This window comes from Fusarium graminearum, chromosome 3 (assembly GCF_000240135.3).
Source record: "Fusarium graminearum PH-1 chromosome 3, whole genome shotgun sequence".
Taxonomy (NCBI): domain Eukaryota; kingdom Fungi; phylum Ascomycota; class Sordariomycetes; order Hypocreales; family Nectriaceae; genus Fusarium; species Fusarium graminearum.
Genome location: NC_026476.1, coordinates 3,451,250 through 3,465,790, shown reverse-complemented (window position 1 = coordinate 3,465,790; position 14,541 = coordinate 3,451,250). Strand labels below are relative to the sequence as shown.

Genomic DNA, 14,541 nt, shown 5'->3' with positions numbered 1-14,541 from the left:
TTTAATTTGACATAACATTGAGCATAACCACCGTGCCCAAGCGAACTGAAATTTCTGTCCACTCTGATGATCTCTGATGTATGGACAAGACTTATCAGTCAATAGTCTCAAAGTTGCATAAGTCCTCGTCGTATGGTTCAGTGAATGGTATTGTCTTTCCAAGGAAAACTTCAAATGGTGATGGACCTTCATCTCCAGGTGCAGTCTTGTTTTTGCTCTCGTGTCTGATCTTATCAGTCTGCTCCTTCACTTTCTCGTCATTCTCTTTCAACTTTTTCATCAATATCCCCAACTCCTTTTGTTGTTTCCCAGACTGGTTGATCTTGTGATAAAGCCGCTTAAGGCTATGGGGAGACTTGGCCTTGTCGATGAGGGTCTCCGCCTCGTTTACCATCAGAAAGGTCTTAGCCACCGTCTTTTTCACGTATTTAGCAAAGTTGTTGTGATTTCGTCGCAGGTAAGAACGCTCTTTATTGAACAGAACTTTTAGCTCGAGGCAATTCTGATTGTAATTTGCCCACTCTTCTTCGAATTGGGCGAGAGTATCAGAGTAACTGTCTTCACTCCGAGAGGAGCTCATGGTCGGTCGCTTGCAAGAGATGGTTGAGAACAGGTCTTGCCTTGCAATAAGGTCATTGCCCTACTGGTCGCAATGATAAGGGGTTAGAACAGAAGGGCATGTCATGGAGGCCTCTCTGTTTGCTCGGGGACGGCCCAACTCTTCGTAGCAAAGGCCGGGAGCTGAAACCGCCCCAGGAGGGGGCCACACGGGATCTTACTTCATGAATGCACCGACAGTAAACGTGACCCCAATCGGATTTGAGACAAGTGTAATCGTGTTTGCAAGAGAATGGAATACCCGTGATAATTTTCTATCATATTGTGGCTTTTCAGGCAAAATGCAATCCAATCAAGGAAGCACGTCTGCCAGCCTGTGGTTGCACAAGATGTCATCAACCGCTACCAAACCAATATAGCACTGTGCCTTGATTATACCGCTCTTTTGGTTACACTGAAGTTGCTTCCACAAGGGCCCCTACTGGGTAGCAGAAAAGTTTACCACCTAAGTCTTAGGTTACAAAAATAGCTAGCCTAAAGAGCATAGTCTAAGTAGCATAAGCTGATCTACTAATTTCGTCTCTTATGCTTCTAGCGGCCAATTTTTCTGATACCCTGAGGGGCCCGGAGAATCATTCTTTTTACATCTTTTCTCTTCGTTTCTTCGCGGGTCCTCCATAACCCATACGAACGAAGCATTCGCAAAGATGGTCAAAGAATACTTTCTCGCCCCGAACTACACAACTGCAGCGGAAGGTCCGATCAAGCTCGGTTCTATCCTACGCAACATTACTGAATTCGAGCCTCTCAACCAAGTCGTTGAGACGATTCCCGCGACGCAGCTTTATCCCGTCGATGTCAAAGAACAATTTGAGATCTCCCTACACGAACTTCATTCGGTCAATCTCAACCTCAAAGCCAGAGCCTTAGGACTCCTTGGCTTAGGCACAGGAGCATCCATCGAACGTGTCAAAGGCAGCAATGATGTAATATCATGCCACCGTCTCGAAACACTCTCTTTCAATCCGACCGATTCATACATTGAAGCCAGCATGGAAGATTCGAATGTCAAGCGTTTCATGAGATCAAGCAGGTTCAGGAAACCGATTTACATGGTGACAGGGTTGAAGATTGCCCGTGCTGCTTTTAGAACATCAAGCACCAACAGTCTCGTGGCCGTGGAGCACAATACTAGTCTTCTTCCTCCTGGGGCCCCCGTCGCAGTGGGCGGGACGGTCCGTTGTTCCATAAGCGATGATCAAGGGGAGAAATAAGACCGCTCAACGGACTTCATCCTCGCGTTCAAGGTGAAGAAAATATGGCTGGACAGGAAGAACAAGGTCAAGCAGGGGGGGTACAGAAAAATGGCTGTTATGCAGGGCGAGACATCCGTCGGTGAAAGTCCCTTCGCTGTTCGGTCCGATGACGACCTTACTCCCGGAGAAGTTGAAGAGATGTTTAGCCAAGCGGAGGATTAGATGTAAAGAACCCAACAGTTCATTTTCAGGGTATTAGAAAACTTGATCGCTGGAAGCATAAGAGACGAAATTATTAGGACATCTTATGGCTCTTAGACTACGCTTCTTAGACTACTTATTTTTATACCCTAAGGCTTAGGAGGCCAACTTTTCTGCTACCCACTAGCCTATCATGATTTCTGCCAAGCTTCGATGAACCAGCCACGATAATCATTCCATCGATCCCCGACTTCCTTCACCCTGATCGGACACACGTAATGATAACCTTTTGGATCTTTAGTTCCGGAGATATATAGGAATATTTTCTTCATTCCATCCCTCCTGAATACCCGACGCCGTAGCCATCGGTCTTCTTCCGACTTTAGGTGCTCATCAGCAAGTGTCAAAATGTTGACAGCCATCCCAGAAGCGATTGCCGTAGCATAGGATGTCCCACTGAGCGGCTTTATCCCTCCAGTTAGTGAAGGGATGCATTCACCCAGGGTGCTGATGTTAGCATCCCCATCCACCGGTCGGGGATTTCGGTCACAAATATTACCTCGTCCATCCGTGAAATAAACGGCGAGTACTTTGTCCATATTTGCGGGAAAGGGCCTCGGTTTGTTGGCCTGGTTGTCGGAGGCCGCAGCAAAGACGATGATACCTTGACTTTCTGCTTTCGAGATGACATCCTCAATGCCTTCGTCTTCGTCTATCGAGGAGGAAATGTTGATGATGTGAACCTTATGCTCCATTGCCCACTTGATCGCCTAACTTGGTGAGCTCAGACTTGTTCAAAGGGTGGGAAGGGGAGGGAATACCTTTGACATATGCGCTCAAATCACTTGTGCATTTGCCCTCGCTAATCTTAGCGATAAAAAGATCCACGTGCGGCGCCATCTGGAAAATCAGGGACGCTACATCTGTGCCATGCCCATAGGTATCGTGAGCATCGACTCCTTCAATGAACGATTTAACCGCCTTCAGCGACGTATCACCAGGTTCTCGATGCCCCCCCCTGAAGTCAAATGCTTTTTTATTCACTCCGGTATCAAGGACTGCAACCTTGATTGCCATTTTCCCCTCCAGCGGCTCGATAATGGCGTCATAGAACTCGTAAGCTTGGTCCATGAATTGATCGGCCGCTTCCTCCTTGTGCTTGCCTAATTCTAGGTCCGACTTGACAATCTTATAGTCTTGTCTCCAGGCCGACACCTTTTGCGCTATATTTCGGAATTCTTCTACCGTCTGCGGGAGTTGGATTGATGAAGGCTTTGTCGGGTCTGCTTCGTAGTCGGAGGCACGCGCGAGCGCCAGGTCAATTCGTTGGTAAAAATTCGTCGGCTTCGGACGATCGTCATTGTTCTCTCTGACGAGGGTATCAAGAATTTGAAGTAAAACATCAATGTTTTCCCGTAGTCGGTCATAGTGCTGGGATTGGCAGTTAACAAGCTCTATCGAAGCCAGACTCAACTCAAAATCAAGCTCAGACCTGGCGTTTATCAACGCCAGACTTTTGGTCTCATTGGCGTTACTAAGGGTCTCGATAACGAGTTGTATCAGCTTCCTGACAGTCAGGAAAGGTGTCCGATTGGGCTGGTCGTTGGCCATGATGACTGCGAAGGTACGACGGTTGTATGACCAGTGCTACACAGTACGGGGAAGAATAGGGAGACAGAAAGGAATTGCCAGCGAAGCTCATTGAGTGCTGGACAGATGAAACGCCTCTTGGTTGGCTCGATGGGAGACTCCACAAGACCATCTTCTTCTCAGCCTTGTAATCCCGGCATCAACCAAGGTACCTAGACAGCCCACAGATCATCCCCTCACCTCACCGCACTGTTTCATCCGTTGGTTCCTGGGCGACCGTACAAAGTCGACCGATCGCCGGATGCAACAAGTTCTGCAACTGTTAAAGTATGCAGAGTTGCGCAGCATGGCACCGCAAGAGCTGAAGGAGACAGACCTTCATCAGCTAATTACTATCTTGCGAGACCTGTTTAACAAGTATGACAATACCGATCCAGCAAGCACTACGCTACGCAGCAGCGCAGCGCGACAACAGAAACGCCCCTCCACAGTCGACTGGGTCGCTTCCGCCATCTCGAATACATCACCCGAGGGCGCCGAAATCCGGACGATTGTAACAAAGCAGCTTGTTGTTATACAAACTAATCTGGGGTTCGGTGCGTCATCACGATGAACTGGAGAGCATTGCGGAAGGCTAATAAGAAATCGCAGCTGCCATGAACGGCACTTACTCTCCGAATAGACCGGACGTTTTAAGATCACTCAAAGATACCGAAAGATGGAACTGGATCCAGCAGCTGGAAGGCACAACCTATGAAGCGTTAGAGGCCATAGATTCCGCAATAGACAGATTGAACAAGGTCAAAGGAGCACTACGCGACACGACAATAAACGAACGGACGGACTGGAAACAGGCTCACATCAATTCCGACGCCTCGAGTACCCGCATTCCAATTCGAGAAACGACTCAATCATTCAAGAGAAAGATCGATTACGCAAAGTCACAGCTTGACAAGGGAAATTACAAGGAAGCCGAGGAGCAATACCGGGTAATATTAAAGCTGTCATCCGAGTCTACGGGCATCGGCGAGCCATGCATTGTTTCCATCAAATGTAACCTGGCAAACGCGCTCGCCAAACAAGGCCAGCGAGACGAGCCTGAGATCCTCTATCGCGAGGCATTGAAACTCAGTACCGGATGTCTCGAGGAAACGCATCCAAATATACTCGCATGCAGGATTAATCTTGCACGTATGCTTGAGATGAGAGAAAAATACGACGAAGCGAAAGGTATTTATCGGGATGTTTTACGGCTTCAAGAAGAAGCCGCGGGGCCCAGCAGTCTGTCGACGCTCTCGGCCAAAAACAGACTTGCTAATGTACTGGTAAGGCTGAAGATATTCGAGGCAGCTGAGGATATCTACAAGGAAACTCTAAAGGCGCACGGTGACAATGGGAGAGAGGAGCACCCAAGCGCAATCATCACCCTTGGCAACCTTGCAAATGCACTGCAAAATCAGGGGCAATATGAAGAGGCCAAAACACGATACTTGGAAGCAAAGGACCTTTGTAAAAAAACTTTCAACTCTAAACATCCATATCTGGATTGGGTTACGACTCGTTTAGAAGAGTTGGAAGGTGTCGGGAAATGATAGGTAGATTAGAACGTAGTATGAGGGTTCAATTGTCAATAACAAAAACGAGCCGTCGGTCACACTTATCCACAGGCTGCGACATCTTCCATCATCAGGGCCGCTGAGCAGGTCAAGCAGGGTATGCGTTTTTGCGGTGTCCCTTTTCGCGTGCCCTCGCGCTGATCCATGCTTTGAGTCTGGTGATGCGTTTGTACTTCTGGATGGATGCAGGTACGGTGTCTAGCAATTTAGTATGATGTCAGCTCACATGACTTAGGCAGGAACAGTGGACGCTAACCCCTGACTGTCCTCAGGGTACCAGAAACATTGGCCGCTAAAAGCATAAGAGACGAAAGTAGTAGATCAGCTTATGCTACTTAGACCATGCTCTTTAGGCTATTTATTTTTGTAACCTAAGACTTGGAAGGTCAAGTTTTCTGCTACCCAGCAGACTGTTAAGTTCAAGGGTCATTCCCCCCTGGTCGCTGACCCCCTGTCTTGTGATGACATAATTAGATACATTTGCCTTACCCTATACCATCGTACACTAAGTTCTCAATTAGGTTATCACAAGGCATCAACGGCATGCAGGATCCTTAAATAGATAGAGGGTTTTATCAGGCTCCGAGGAAGAGGGTATCCCGTATTGCTCATTCACGAGTCTGAAGGTTGATGAGCTGTTACCGAGTGTTATGTATCAATAGTATTTAATATTAAACAGTCCATAACGAGACAATGTGGTTGTATGATAAACAACTGCCCTGCTGCTAGAATCCTTTATTCTGCATCCTTTCCTTCGACAGCTTTGACAACTTCAAGAAGCTCTAGGATATTTTGAGACCACCCGGTTTCGATCTGACCATCAAGAATTTGATCTGATGAGACCTCACGTCCATAAAATTCGGCGTTGACGTCTTTCTTCTCCTTGATAACAGTTCCATCAACAGTCAGACCACCATAAACACCACGTGACTTGGTATATGTCCAGACAGGCTTCACTTCGCCAACATTAACATTGCCACCCAGGGGACCTGCAGCCAGTGCAACTGCGCCGCCAAGATTGACTTCGGATTTCCTGTACGCGTCAACTGCCTCGGCAGTGTTAAGAACGCAGATGCAGTCATAGACATCGATGCCGTAGACAAGACCAACACTGCCACTGCGAACAGAGAATGCTGATGGAGAAGACCATGTTCCGTCTGGTAATCGGGCCATGACAACGCCTGATCCACCTGCGCCGGCAAAGTACATGCCTGCTCGAAATCCGGTAAAGATCGCGAGTCCTTTTGCATTTCTGATGACATCCGAGGGTAGTTTTCCCTTCTCTGATATGGGTTAGTTGCCAGTTCCGACAAGCAGGAAGCTCTGGTAGGCTTACCGAGAAAGGCTTGGAGAGTTTTGGCACTCTTCTCGCACTCTGCGACGAAATCTGATGATTTGAATAGGCCCATTTTAGTCGATGTAGCAGATGTGAGAGATGGAGTGGAAACAGGTAATGTGTGAAGATTTTGATGATGATTGTTAATTTGCTTCCAGATCAATGTTAACAACAGTGACGACCTTTTATGTAGGAGCCATTCTGTATGTGCCAGAGGGTCAACTTCATATCCAGACTCTCGCACAACATATATTTTGCGTATTGAAGCATGTTGAGCACAGCCGCAACTTGCGTATAGATGTCTTGCAATTGTTTGAATCTGGAATTGATGAATACGCTTGCATAGCCGCCTGTATAGGGTAAACTTACGTAAGTTGAGCGTATACAGGCGTAAGAGCGTATTTGGCGAACTGATCTGAAATCAGCCAATCGCAAGACTGGATCAGCTGAAATCACTCTTGCGGAAGTTCCGTCAGATGGGACTGGCTAAACAAGTCGAGCTGGCTGTGGAAAGTAACCAGCTTGACTCTCTAGCTCTCTGCTAATCTCTCGGGCCAAGGCCGGGAGGCCCGGATCAAACGGGTGCGAGAGTCATGGAATGGAGGGAAGACCCTGTCAAGACTGGTACTAGATGTTGTTCAGGCTAGTCCCCGCTACGATCTAGCCATTTGAAGCGTTGGACTTGAATAGAGTTCGCTAGACTGCAAGACCAGTCGGCTGCGTGTGGTCTAAGTGCCTTTTGATCCACGAGGTACGTATCTCAAGCAGTGTCAGCCTCAAACCTGACTAGCATATCACAATATCGCCTCTGACTTTTATGGCACATTCCCATCTTAAACATGGGCCATCTTAGATCCGCCGAGATGAGGGTGGGTGGATACAACATGTCTCGGTTCCAATGCCCTGGTTCGCTAGATATGAGCGAGGCCAAACCCCAGCAATTGTCAAACAAGGTAATTCAAATGAAGATTAACGAAAATACTTTTCGTTTCATTACACATTAAAAGAAAATCTATATAAAATTTTATACTAGCGGGATTGCCTTGTTGCTATTTGTGGTATATCCTCCAACACTCTTTTGCAAACGTCTTTGTACTCTGCAGATGATAATTTCTAGACGACGCTGTAATTGCGCTGATGTAAATGCTTGGTTGAGCTGGCTTCGCTGATGGCATTGTCGTTTTGGTCTTCGGCTGTTGAATCGCTGTCATCGAGCTTCTGCTCGCCCGTATGTGTGATCTTGGTGACGACAGTCTTCTTGATACCCTCAATCTTCTCTCTCTGCTCGAGCTCATACTCGTCATCCTCTCCGAGCTCAATATGTGTGCGGTGGTGGGCACTTGCAAGGGTGTTGCCGAAGCGAGTACCGTGGGCCCGGGAGGCTCCAGTTGTTCGTGATCGAGAGCTGTAATCGTTGCCACCACCGCGGGGATCGTTATTGCCGGCTCGGACGACCTTTCCAATAAGATCGGCCATGTTCATTTCGATATGTAGCTTGAGAAGGTAGACGAGGGGATGGAATTGAATGTAGCTGTAAGTAGTGAGCAAATGCGAACTGCATTTCAAAGAGAAGTGACTTACACGAAACCGTTGGGCAGAGACATCATGCAGATAAGGAGAACGTCCAGGGCAATGGAAATACCACAGAGAAACATGTTCATCTGATAGAGACGAGTGTACTTCTGAAGACCGTTGGCAACAAGACGCTGCTTGACAACGTAGATGAAGTAAAAGTTGAGAATGGCATCCATAATGGCAAAGATGACCTTTTCACATCGATCCCAGATCTCGTTTAGGTGGATATACCGCTCGCTAATCTGGAGTCGGGCAGGAACCCAGATGCAAAAGACGCTGATGTTGACTGACAAAAGAATAAGGAAGCAAAGCCATTTGAGCTTGGTACCGTTGGATCGAACGACCATCAATAGGGAGACTCGGTTGATGATGATCTGGATAAGACATTGGACCTGTGTTGACCACCAGACAACTACGAATGGTCAGTTATCCATACCACTAGTACTGAGCGCAGGGAGTCTTACTGATAAAGAAAAAGAACTGCATGCTTGGTTCAATGTTGCCCCGAAGGTAAAACCAACACATAATTCCCAGCAAAAAACTCGAAATGATCTCGGCCCAGATCAGGGCGACGTAGCCTGTGATCTTCTTTCTTCGATGCCACGATGCTTCCGTCTGTCGAACGGCCTTTGCTATGTTAAAGACTGTGATGCCTAGGGACAGGCCCCAGGCAATAGAGGCGATGTTCATATCGATGTCATTGGGAAGGTCGTCGACGTAGGTATCTGGCACGAGGAAGCCTGTATGGTTGCCCGTCATCTTGACGTTTGTGATGCCCTGATTTCAGGGTTGTACTCAGTTGCAGATACGGAAAAAAGAAACGAAAGCGATATATGAAAAAGGAATGTAGGTTGGATCAGAAACAGGATCGAAGCACGAAGGCGGAGTGTGTCTGGGATATAACAGGCAAGGGGATGGAGCCATTCTGCAGAACATTGGGCGTTGATTCTTCGCCTTGACCATAATTCGACTAGCATGACCCCTGTTTCTTCCATCCATTTTTTTTTCTCACTCTTTTCTAATGCACACTATCATCACCCTTAGTCTCAAACTGCCGATCACTTGCTAGGGAATCTCATGGGATTCCCAATTTGACCAATTGTTCTCGAACCAAGGCGTGGCTTGCGAAACGGCGTTCTCAACAGAAAAGGGTCTAGCGAAACGATGCTAACCACTTGGCTACCGTCAACAATAGTTGGCCCAAACTTACGTGCGTCTCCCCTCACCCACTTGGTTTACAGCCACACTGGGGAATTCGGAGGCTAGGTCGTAGACCAGATGAGATGGACAAATGACTAGCAAACTCTATTTGAAGCCAACGCTGAGTCGCGTTGATCTCAGCTGAAAGGATTTCCCACTCTTCTCCGACCGGTACTCATGCCAAGAATATTGCACTGAAGAACAAGGTGTTGACAGCTGTCTTTTGAGGGGCAGAGGGTCCTTGGAAGGGCCCTGGCTGCTGTCAAGTGCTGGGGATATCCTCATTGTGGGTGACAGTAATGTGACATCCTGTTTGAAAGCCACAAAAGGTATCCTTGTGTCTCATATGGTTTTAGTTTGTCCTTAATCATGGACAAATTCAACAGCCTTGCCAACGTCTTTTCTAGGGCTGTGACACTTATCCCAGTGTCTCTATACTATCGAAATCGGGTTATAAGTAGTTAAAACGCCTCAACACTTGGCAAAACGCTTTTATCGCGTCAACATCACAACTGTTGGTCCCCTAATCTCTTCACCTTCGGTGTATTCTCGCTGTAGGATCTACCGAGTCAGTTCCCCGACAGACCAACTCTTGTACGAGTGTCCGGGCTGATGAGTGCTCCCGGGCCCCTTTTCCTTTGATCTACTGCCCAGCTAGGTCCAGGATGCGAGGGTTAGTGTGTCTTGGTGCGTATCGGTCATTTATGACCTAGATCCCTTCCCCGATCTTTTCACTGCAGATCCCGTCGGTACGATTCGAGGCCTCAAATGTCAGAGTCAGTCGAACAATAAGAAGGAAAAAAAATAAAGCATGAATCAACGATTTACTCTACTGCACATTTGGTAGGCTTCTTGCTCTAGAAGGAATGCTAATTCTGAAACACGCGCGGCTGGCAGCCAGTACAATCCCGCACCTCACAGACAACGCTAACAAGTGAGAGGCTGACAGTCGCCTGTTGGTCTCTGGAAGAAATTTGTCGCCACAGTAATCAACTAGGTAGCTTTAGCATTGCCCAGTAGCCCGGGTAGATTGGGTGGAAGGTAACCAAGATTAGAATGTCCCCTGCAAATCTGAGATTGATATCTAACCCAACAAAGCATTCATAACCCAAGCACAACGTAATCGAGTCAATGATTGAATGCCGACTCTGCCGGAGTAATCCCATGATAGTTTACTCACAGACTCGCAATGAAAGGCAGTATCAACCTAGTCAGGAAAGTGTCCACGATCTGTGTAACTCTCGGGCAAAAGCTTATCCCCAGATTGCACAGACAGCAGACTCGCAGACGCGCCTGACCTTCATGTGCATAAACGCCATGAGGTGATGTTTGATGCCTAGAAGTGCTGTGTTGTCACTGCAAAGTCATGGCGCTCTTAGTGTTGAGATGAATCCTGACCGCTGGACCGAGTAATGCAGCGCTGAAAATCGTGAGTCAGTGCAGTATGCTCTCCCGATACCCGTCCGAGGCTAACCATTGTTGAATTGGTGTTTGAAAATCTTTGTCTGCAATAACGCCTCAAACTCAATCCCTTGTTTTTATAATAGTGAATTGGTAAGAAGAAAACATGAAACATAAATCTGGAGAGTCGATCACAGTGACGCGACACCCATACAACTGCTTCCAGAAGAATTCCCTTTCAAAATGCAGGACGACAACGTGGCAGTTTTCTGTGTCTCACTCTCGCAGGTTCTGCACATGGATAGTTTGAGCTAGGTCTCTAGTCTGTTCTGTAGTTCTCCGTGGAAGAGGGCGCCACTCGGGTTGTCCCACAAAGCATGAACGAATCTCTTTCCGAGGCTACTAAAAGATCCCTGCAGCGCTTGAGCTTCCGTGTTGCCCCGGACCCAGATCATGACGATCTCTCGTACCGACATCTCGGGAGAGTGCTTTACCGGGCGATGAGACCGTAGATCTGGGTACATGACTTTGCACAGATGAAATGCATTGCAACCGTTAACCATGTCAAAGCAACATGTTGTTCAATACAAGCTTCAAGTGTTGTTTTCTTACTGATTGGATTATTTAGTATCCAAAAATATGTCACTCGCTTAACACTTTTCCACCCGATGTCATTCCATGTCTTAGCATCACCAACTAAAACAAAGTGGTGCCCTAATTCTCTCACAGTGAACCCCTTCTTTTAGGAGCTTTCTCTCCCATACTACCCTGGAATCCATTAGGTACCAACAATCCGGTCCCTTGCACCTTAGTGACAGCCCTGCAACTGCCAAGAACTGTTCTATCTTCAGTCTAGTCTTTTTCCACACGAATCGCCCCTCACGCAGCCTCATGTGGAACCCCGTAAGATGAGACAGCGGGTCCATCAACCAGTTTCTCTATTCCTGAAAGGATGGACAATTTCACCACTCAAGATGGCTATTAGGAGATCAGCTATCAGATAGTAAAGATGAGCACGACGGTGCCTTTGCTATCTATACCCTAACATTGACAATCAACAGGGTTCCGATAGATCTCGGAAGTTGGGAATTTGTAGAGTCTTCGGTAAACCAACTGGTAGTAAATATCTTTGGGCTAAGATTGACTGTAACGTTGACCTGCAAGTTTGGTGGGCAAATTTGCATGAATCTTCTATTGAATGAGCTCGGTTGAGATGTTGAACAATTTCTGGTGTGCGTTAATCGCTGTGGCTTGTCTGTGTCCTGTCCGAGAGCATCATCTGCATAAGCCACTGAATTTAAGCTACATATAACTGCCTCTTCACCTTCATATTCACACGAATGGCTGTTATTCCCCTCACCATGCCACCTTTGCAGCAAACATTACCGTGTCTCAGAGCCCTATCGGTTGGTATTCCGGTGACCTAGCTTGGAGGCGTTCAGCCAACGTTGCACGGGACCCTTGAGGACATGATGCGTATCCCCGCGCTGAGTCATGGATATACTCAGCAGATCTAATCAATTCCATGCCCAGCCATTGGATCATCACTCGGCACAATGATGCCGACAAGGTCAGGAACACAGGAACCAGGGTGGGAAGGTGTGTCACACCGAGAGGGGGATCGCCAGGAGGCTATTAAATAGTCTCTTTTGTCGACATCGATCATTATGCTGCAGCAAACCACCCGAGTCTAGAACTGCCTGCTGCTCCTACGCGATGTAAATTATTTAAATTTATGATACCACTGATAGTGCTGCCGAAACGGGTTTGCCACTCATTTGGCTATTTCATAGCGCTGAGGATGAGACTGTCTTGACCAACAATCAAGCGCGTGAACTACTCCCATAATTGCGACGAAGATACCAAGACTGGAACAACTACTACTCATTGGGAATAAATTTCTAGGCTTTTAGTTTTCACGTGATGTGATGTTGATAGATTGTTTTGATCTGATTGTGGCCGGATATGAATGTCCGTAAGTGTCCGTGAGTGCCTGCAGAAGTAATCGTGGTTGGTTTTGTCTTTCGGAGTTTTGACATGTCATTCCATTATTCAACTAGCCTTTTACCCATGGAAATGATAATTAGTCTTCTTCAATCCCATGGGGATGAACCTGACTATAGCTTCCATCTGTCCGGAGGAGTTGTGGTGGCGTTGCGCCTTGTTGAATAGTGCAGAGGGGTAAATATGACAGGGTTGAATGCACCCTACACCACACAAGAAACGGCCCTGCATGTTGATTTTATCATGAGCAGCGTTGCATTACCTCTGCAAAATACAGAATGAGACAACACCTCAACTGTAGCACTTCCGCTTCCAAATGGCTATATGTTGACACAAACACAGACGACCGCGTAGTAGAGCGTGTCAAAGCAGCCTTAAAAATATTATATAGGCTATTTATTCATTCAAAGGCTATCAACTATTTGATTTGAACTAATAGGTAGTGCTGTTGTAACATAGATGAGTGCCGATGATGCAGCCTTTTGCTGTCACTGATACCCAGGTCATCGATGCAACACCAGTTACAAACCACCGGTCAACTTCAACTCATTCCTCGCTTGACTCCCCCGCCTCATATTTCTTTCTCCAGATGACCTTTCCGTCCTTTGGATTCATTATGACTGCGTAGTGTGTTTCCTCATTCCTGATCTCATCATCCTCCAGAAACTTTATCACATCCCGGTGAGTGACAACGTCTCTTTGGTGCTTGTACCTCCGTTGACATGAAGAAGTTCCCTCCCTCCATAATCCTTCAAGGTGCTTCTTTCTATCCACAGATAGACTGACTAGCTCCGCCATACCGAGTGCATCGTCTGCCTCTTCCAGCTCGGCGGCAGCCTGGCGAAGAAGCGAGGGGTCATCTTCATGTTTCACGTCATGATTACAAACAGTCAGAAACGTGTCCGATTCGCTTATGGTGGCTGTTTTGTTGTCCTTTTCTACTAGGAATACACGTTCTGGCTGGCAGAGGATGAGGTATGCCGCGCTTGATTCAGAGGTTGATAGTCGTTCCAGGACCTTTTGAACGTATTCATCCGAGACACCTTGTTCTGCTGTATCCGTAGAGTCTCTGGTAGATTCTGTCTTGACATCTGCTTCTGCAGATTCATCCAATAGGATATTTCTCAAGGCGCTTGATATAGATTGTCTATGGCCAAGAACCACCATGGCTTGATTCCATCTAAACGACAACCTTTGCAGGATAGTATCACTTGCATGGCAGGGTCGAAAATTGAGGCTCATACTCAGCCCTCTTCTGACACCTGTCAGTACCCCAACATAACCAAGATAAGTTATGGTCGTTGCGACAACAGGTCCCCCAGCATGACGAACAAAGTCGAGCTCGACGATGATGTGCCGTAGCCCTTCCATTCCCCAATCGAGGGTACGAAAATGTAGCATTCGAGTTTTCCCTTTTGAAATTGGCGTATCGAAAGTACGAACTCCCCCGCTTGTGCATCCCAGCAAAAGATCTAGCAGAACGTTGAAGGCAACAAGAATGTGCATGGGCATATTCATGGCCTTTGAAAGGCCTCTCAGCTCAGCCGTCTCTTCCTTGGAATGGACGCCACGTAGAATATATCGTGATAAACTGGCAAGGCGATTTCCAATGGATCCACCTGCCAGATCCATGAGTAAGATCGAATAGAGCGAACGTAGGTTACATGAGTCGATAGACTGCTGGAATTGAGGAACGATATGGTTGTAACGGACTTCTGGTGGCAAAGAAAGATCGACAACGAACTTTGGGATAGTTGAAGCTTCCGGCATGGCGAATAATTCGATATTGTTTGGGAATGATGTT

The 14,541-nt window shown here is 47.2% G+C and overlaps 7 protein-coding genes across 7 annotated transcripts; 2 read left to right on the top strand and 5 right to left on the bottom strand.

Annotated features, from left to right (window-relative positions):
- Positions 1-94: 94 nt before the first annotated feature.
- FGSG_05817 (uncharacterized protein) lies at positions 95-580 on the bottom strand (the record flags this gene model as incomplete). The annotated part of the gene is made up of 1 exon (XM_011326108.1): positions 95-580. The coding sequence occupies one exon, from the start codon at positions 578-580 to the stop codon at positions 95-97; it is 486 nt and encodes a 161-aa protein (XP_011324410.1).
- Positions 581-1,265: 685 nt separating this feature from the next.
- FGSG_05816 (uncharacterized protein) lies at positions 1,266-2,036 on the top strand (the record flags this gene model as incomplete). Its single annotated transcript, XM_011326107.1, has 2 exons — positions 1,266-1,793; positions 1,866-2,036. 2 exons carry the CDS (start codon positions 1,266-1,268, stop codon positions 2,034-2,036), a joined length of 699 nt encoding a protein of 232 aa, XP_011324409.1.
- Positions 2,037-2,759: 723 nt separating this feature from the next.
- On the bottom strand, positions 2,760-3,626 carry FGSG_05815 (uncharacterized protein; the record flags this gene model as incomplete). Its single annotated transcript, XM_011326106.1, has 1 exon — positions 2,760-3,626. The coding sequence occupies one exon, from the start codon at positions 3,624-3,626 to the stop codon at positions 2,760-2,762; it is 867 nt and encodes a 288-aa protein (XP_011324408.1).
- Positions 3,627-3,951: 325 nt separating this feature from the next.
- Positions 3,952-5,197, top strand: FGSG_05814 (uncharacterized protein; the record flags this gene model as incomplete). Its single annotated transcript, XM_011326105.1, has 2 exons — positions 3,952-4,201; positions 4,257-5,197. The coding sequence occupies 2 exons, from the start codon at positions 3,952-3,954 to the stop codon at positions 5,195-5,197; spliced, it is 1,191 nt and encodes a 396-aa protein (XP_011324407.1).
- A 759-nt stretch (positions 5,198-5,956) lies between these two features.
- Positions 5,957-6,785, bottom strand: FGSG_05813 (uncharacterized protein; the record flags this gene model as incomplete). Its single annotated transcript, XM_011326104.1, has 3 exons — positions 5,957-6,504; positions 6,558-6,608; positions 6,737-6,785. The coding sequence occupies 3 exons, from the start codon at positions 6,783-6,785 to the stop codon at positions 5,957-5,959; spliced, it is 648 nt and encodes a 215-aa protein (XP_011324406.1).
- Positions 6,786-7,670: 885 nt separating this feature from the next.
- Positions 7,671-8,891, bottom strand: FGSG_05812 (uncharacterized protein; the record flags this gene model as incomplete). The annotated part of the gene is made up of 3 exons (XM_011326103.1): positions 7,671-8,088; positions 8,139-8,544; positions 8,597-8,891. The coding sequence occupies 3 exons, from the start codon at positions 8,889-8,891 to the stop codon at positions 7,671-7,673; spliced, it is 1,119 nt and encodes a 372-aa protein (XP_011324405.1).
- Positions 8,892-13,283: 4,392 nt separating this feature from the next.
- Positions 13,284-14,507, bottom strand: FGSG_05811 (uncharacterized protein; the record flags this gene model as incomplete). Its single annotated transcript, XM_011326102.1, has 1 exon — positions 13,284-14,507. The coding sequence occupies one exon, from the start codon at positions 14,505-14,507 to the stop codon at positions 13,284-13,286; it is 1,224 nt and encodes a 407-aa protein (XP_011324404.1).
- Positions 14,508-14,541: the final 34 nt, after the last annotated feature.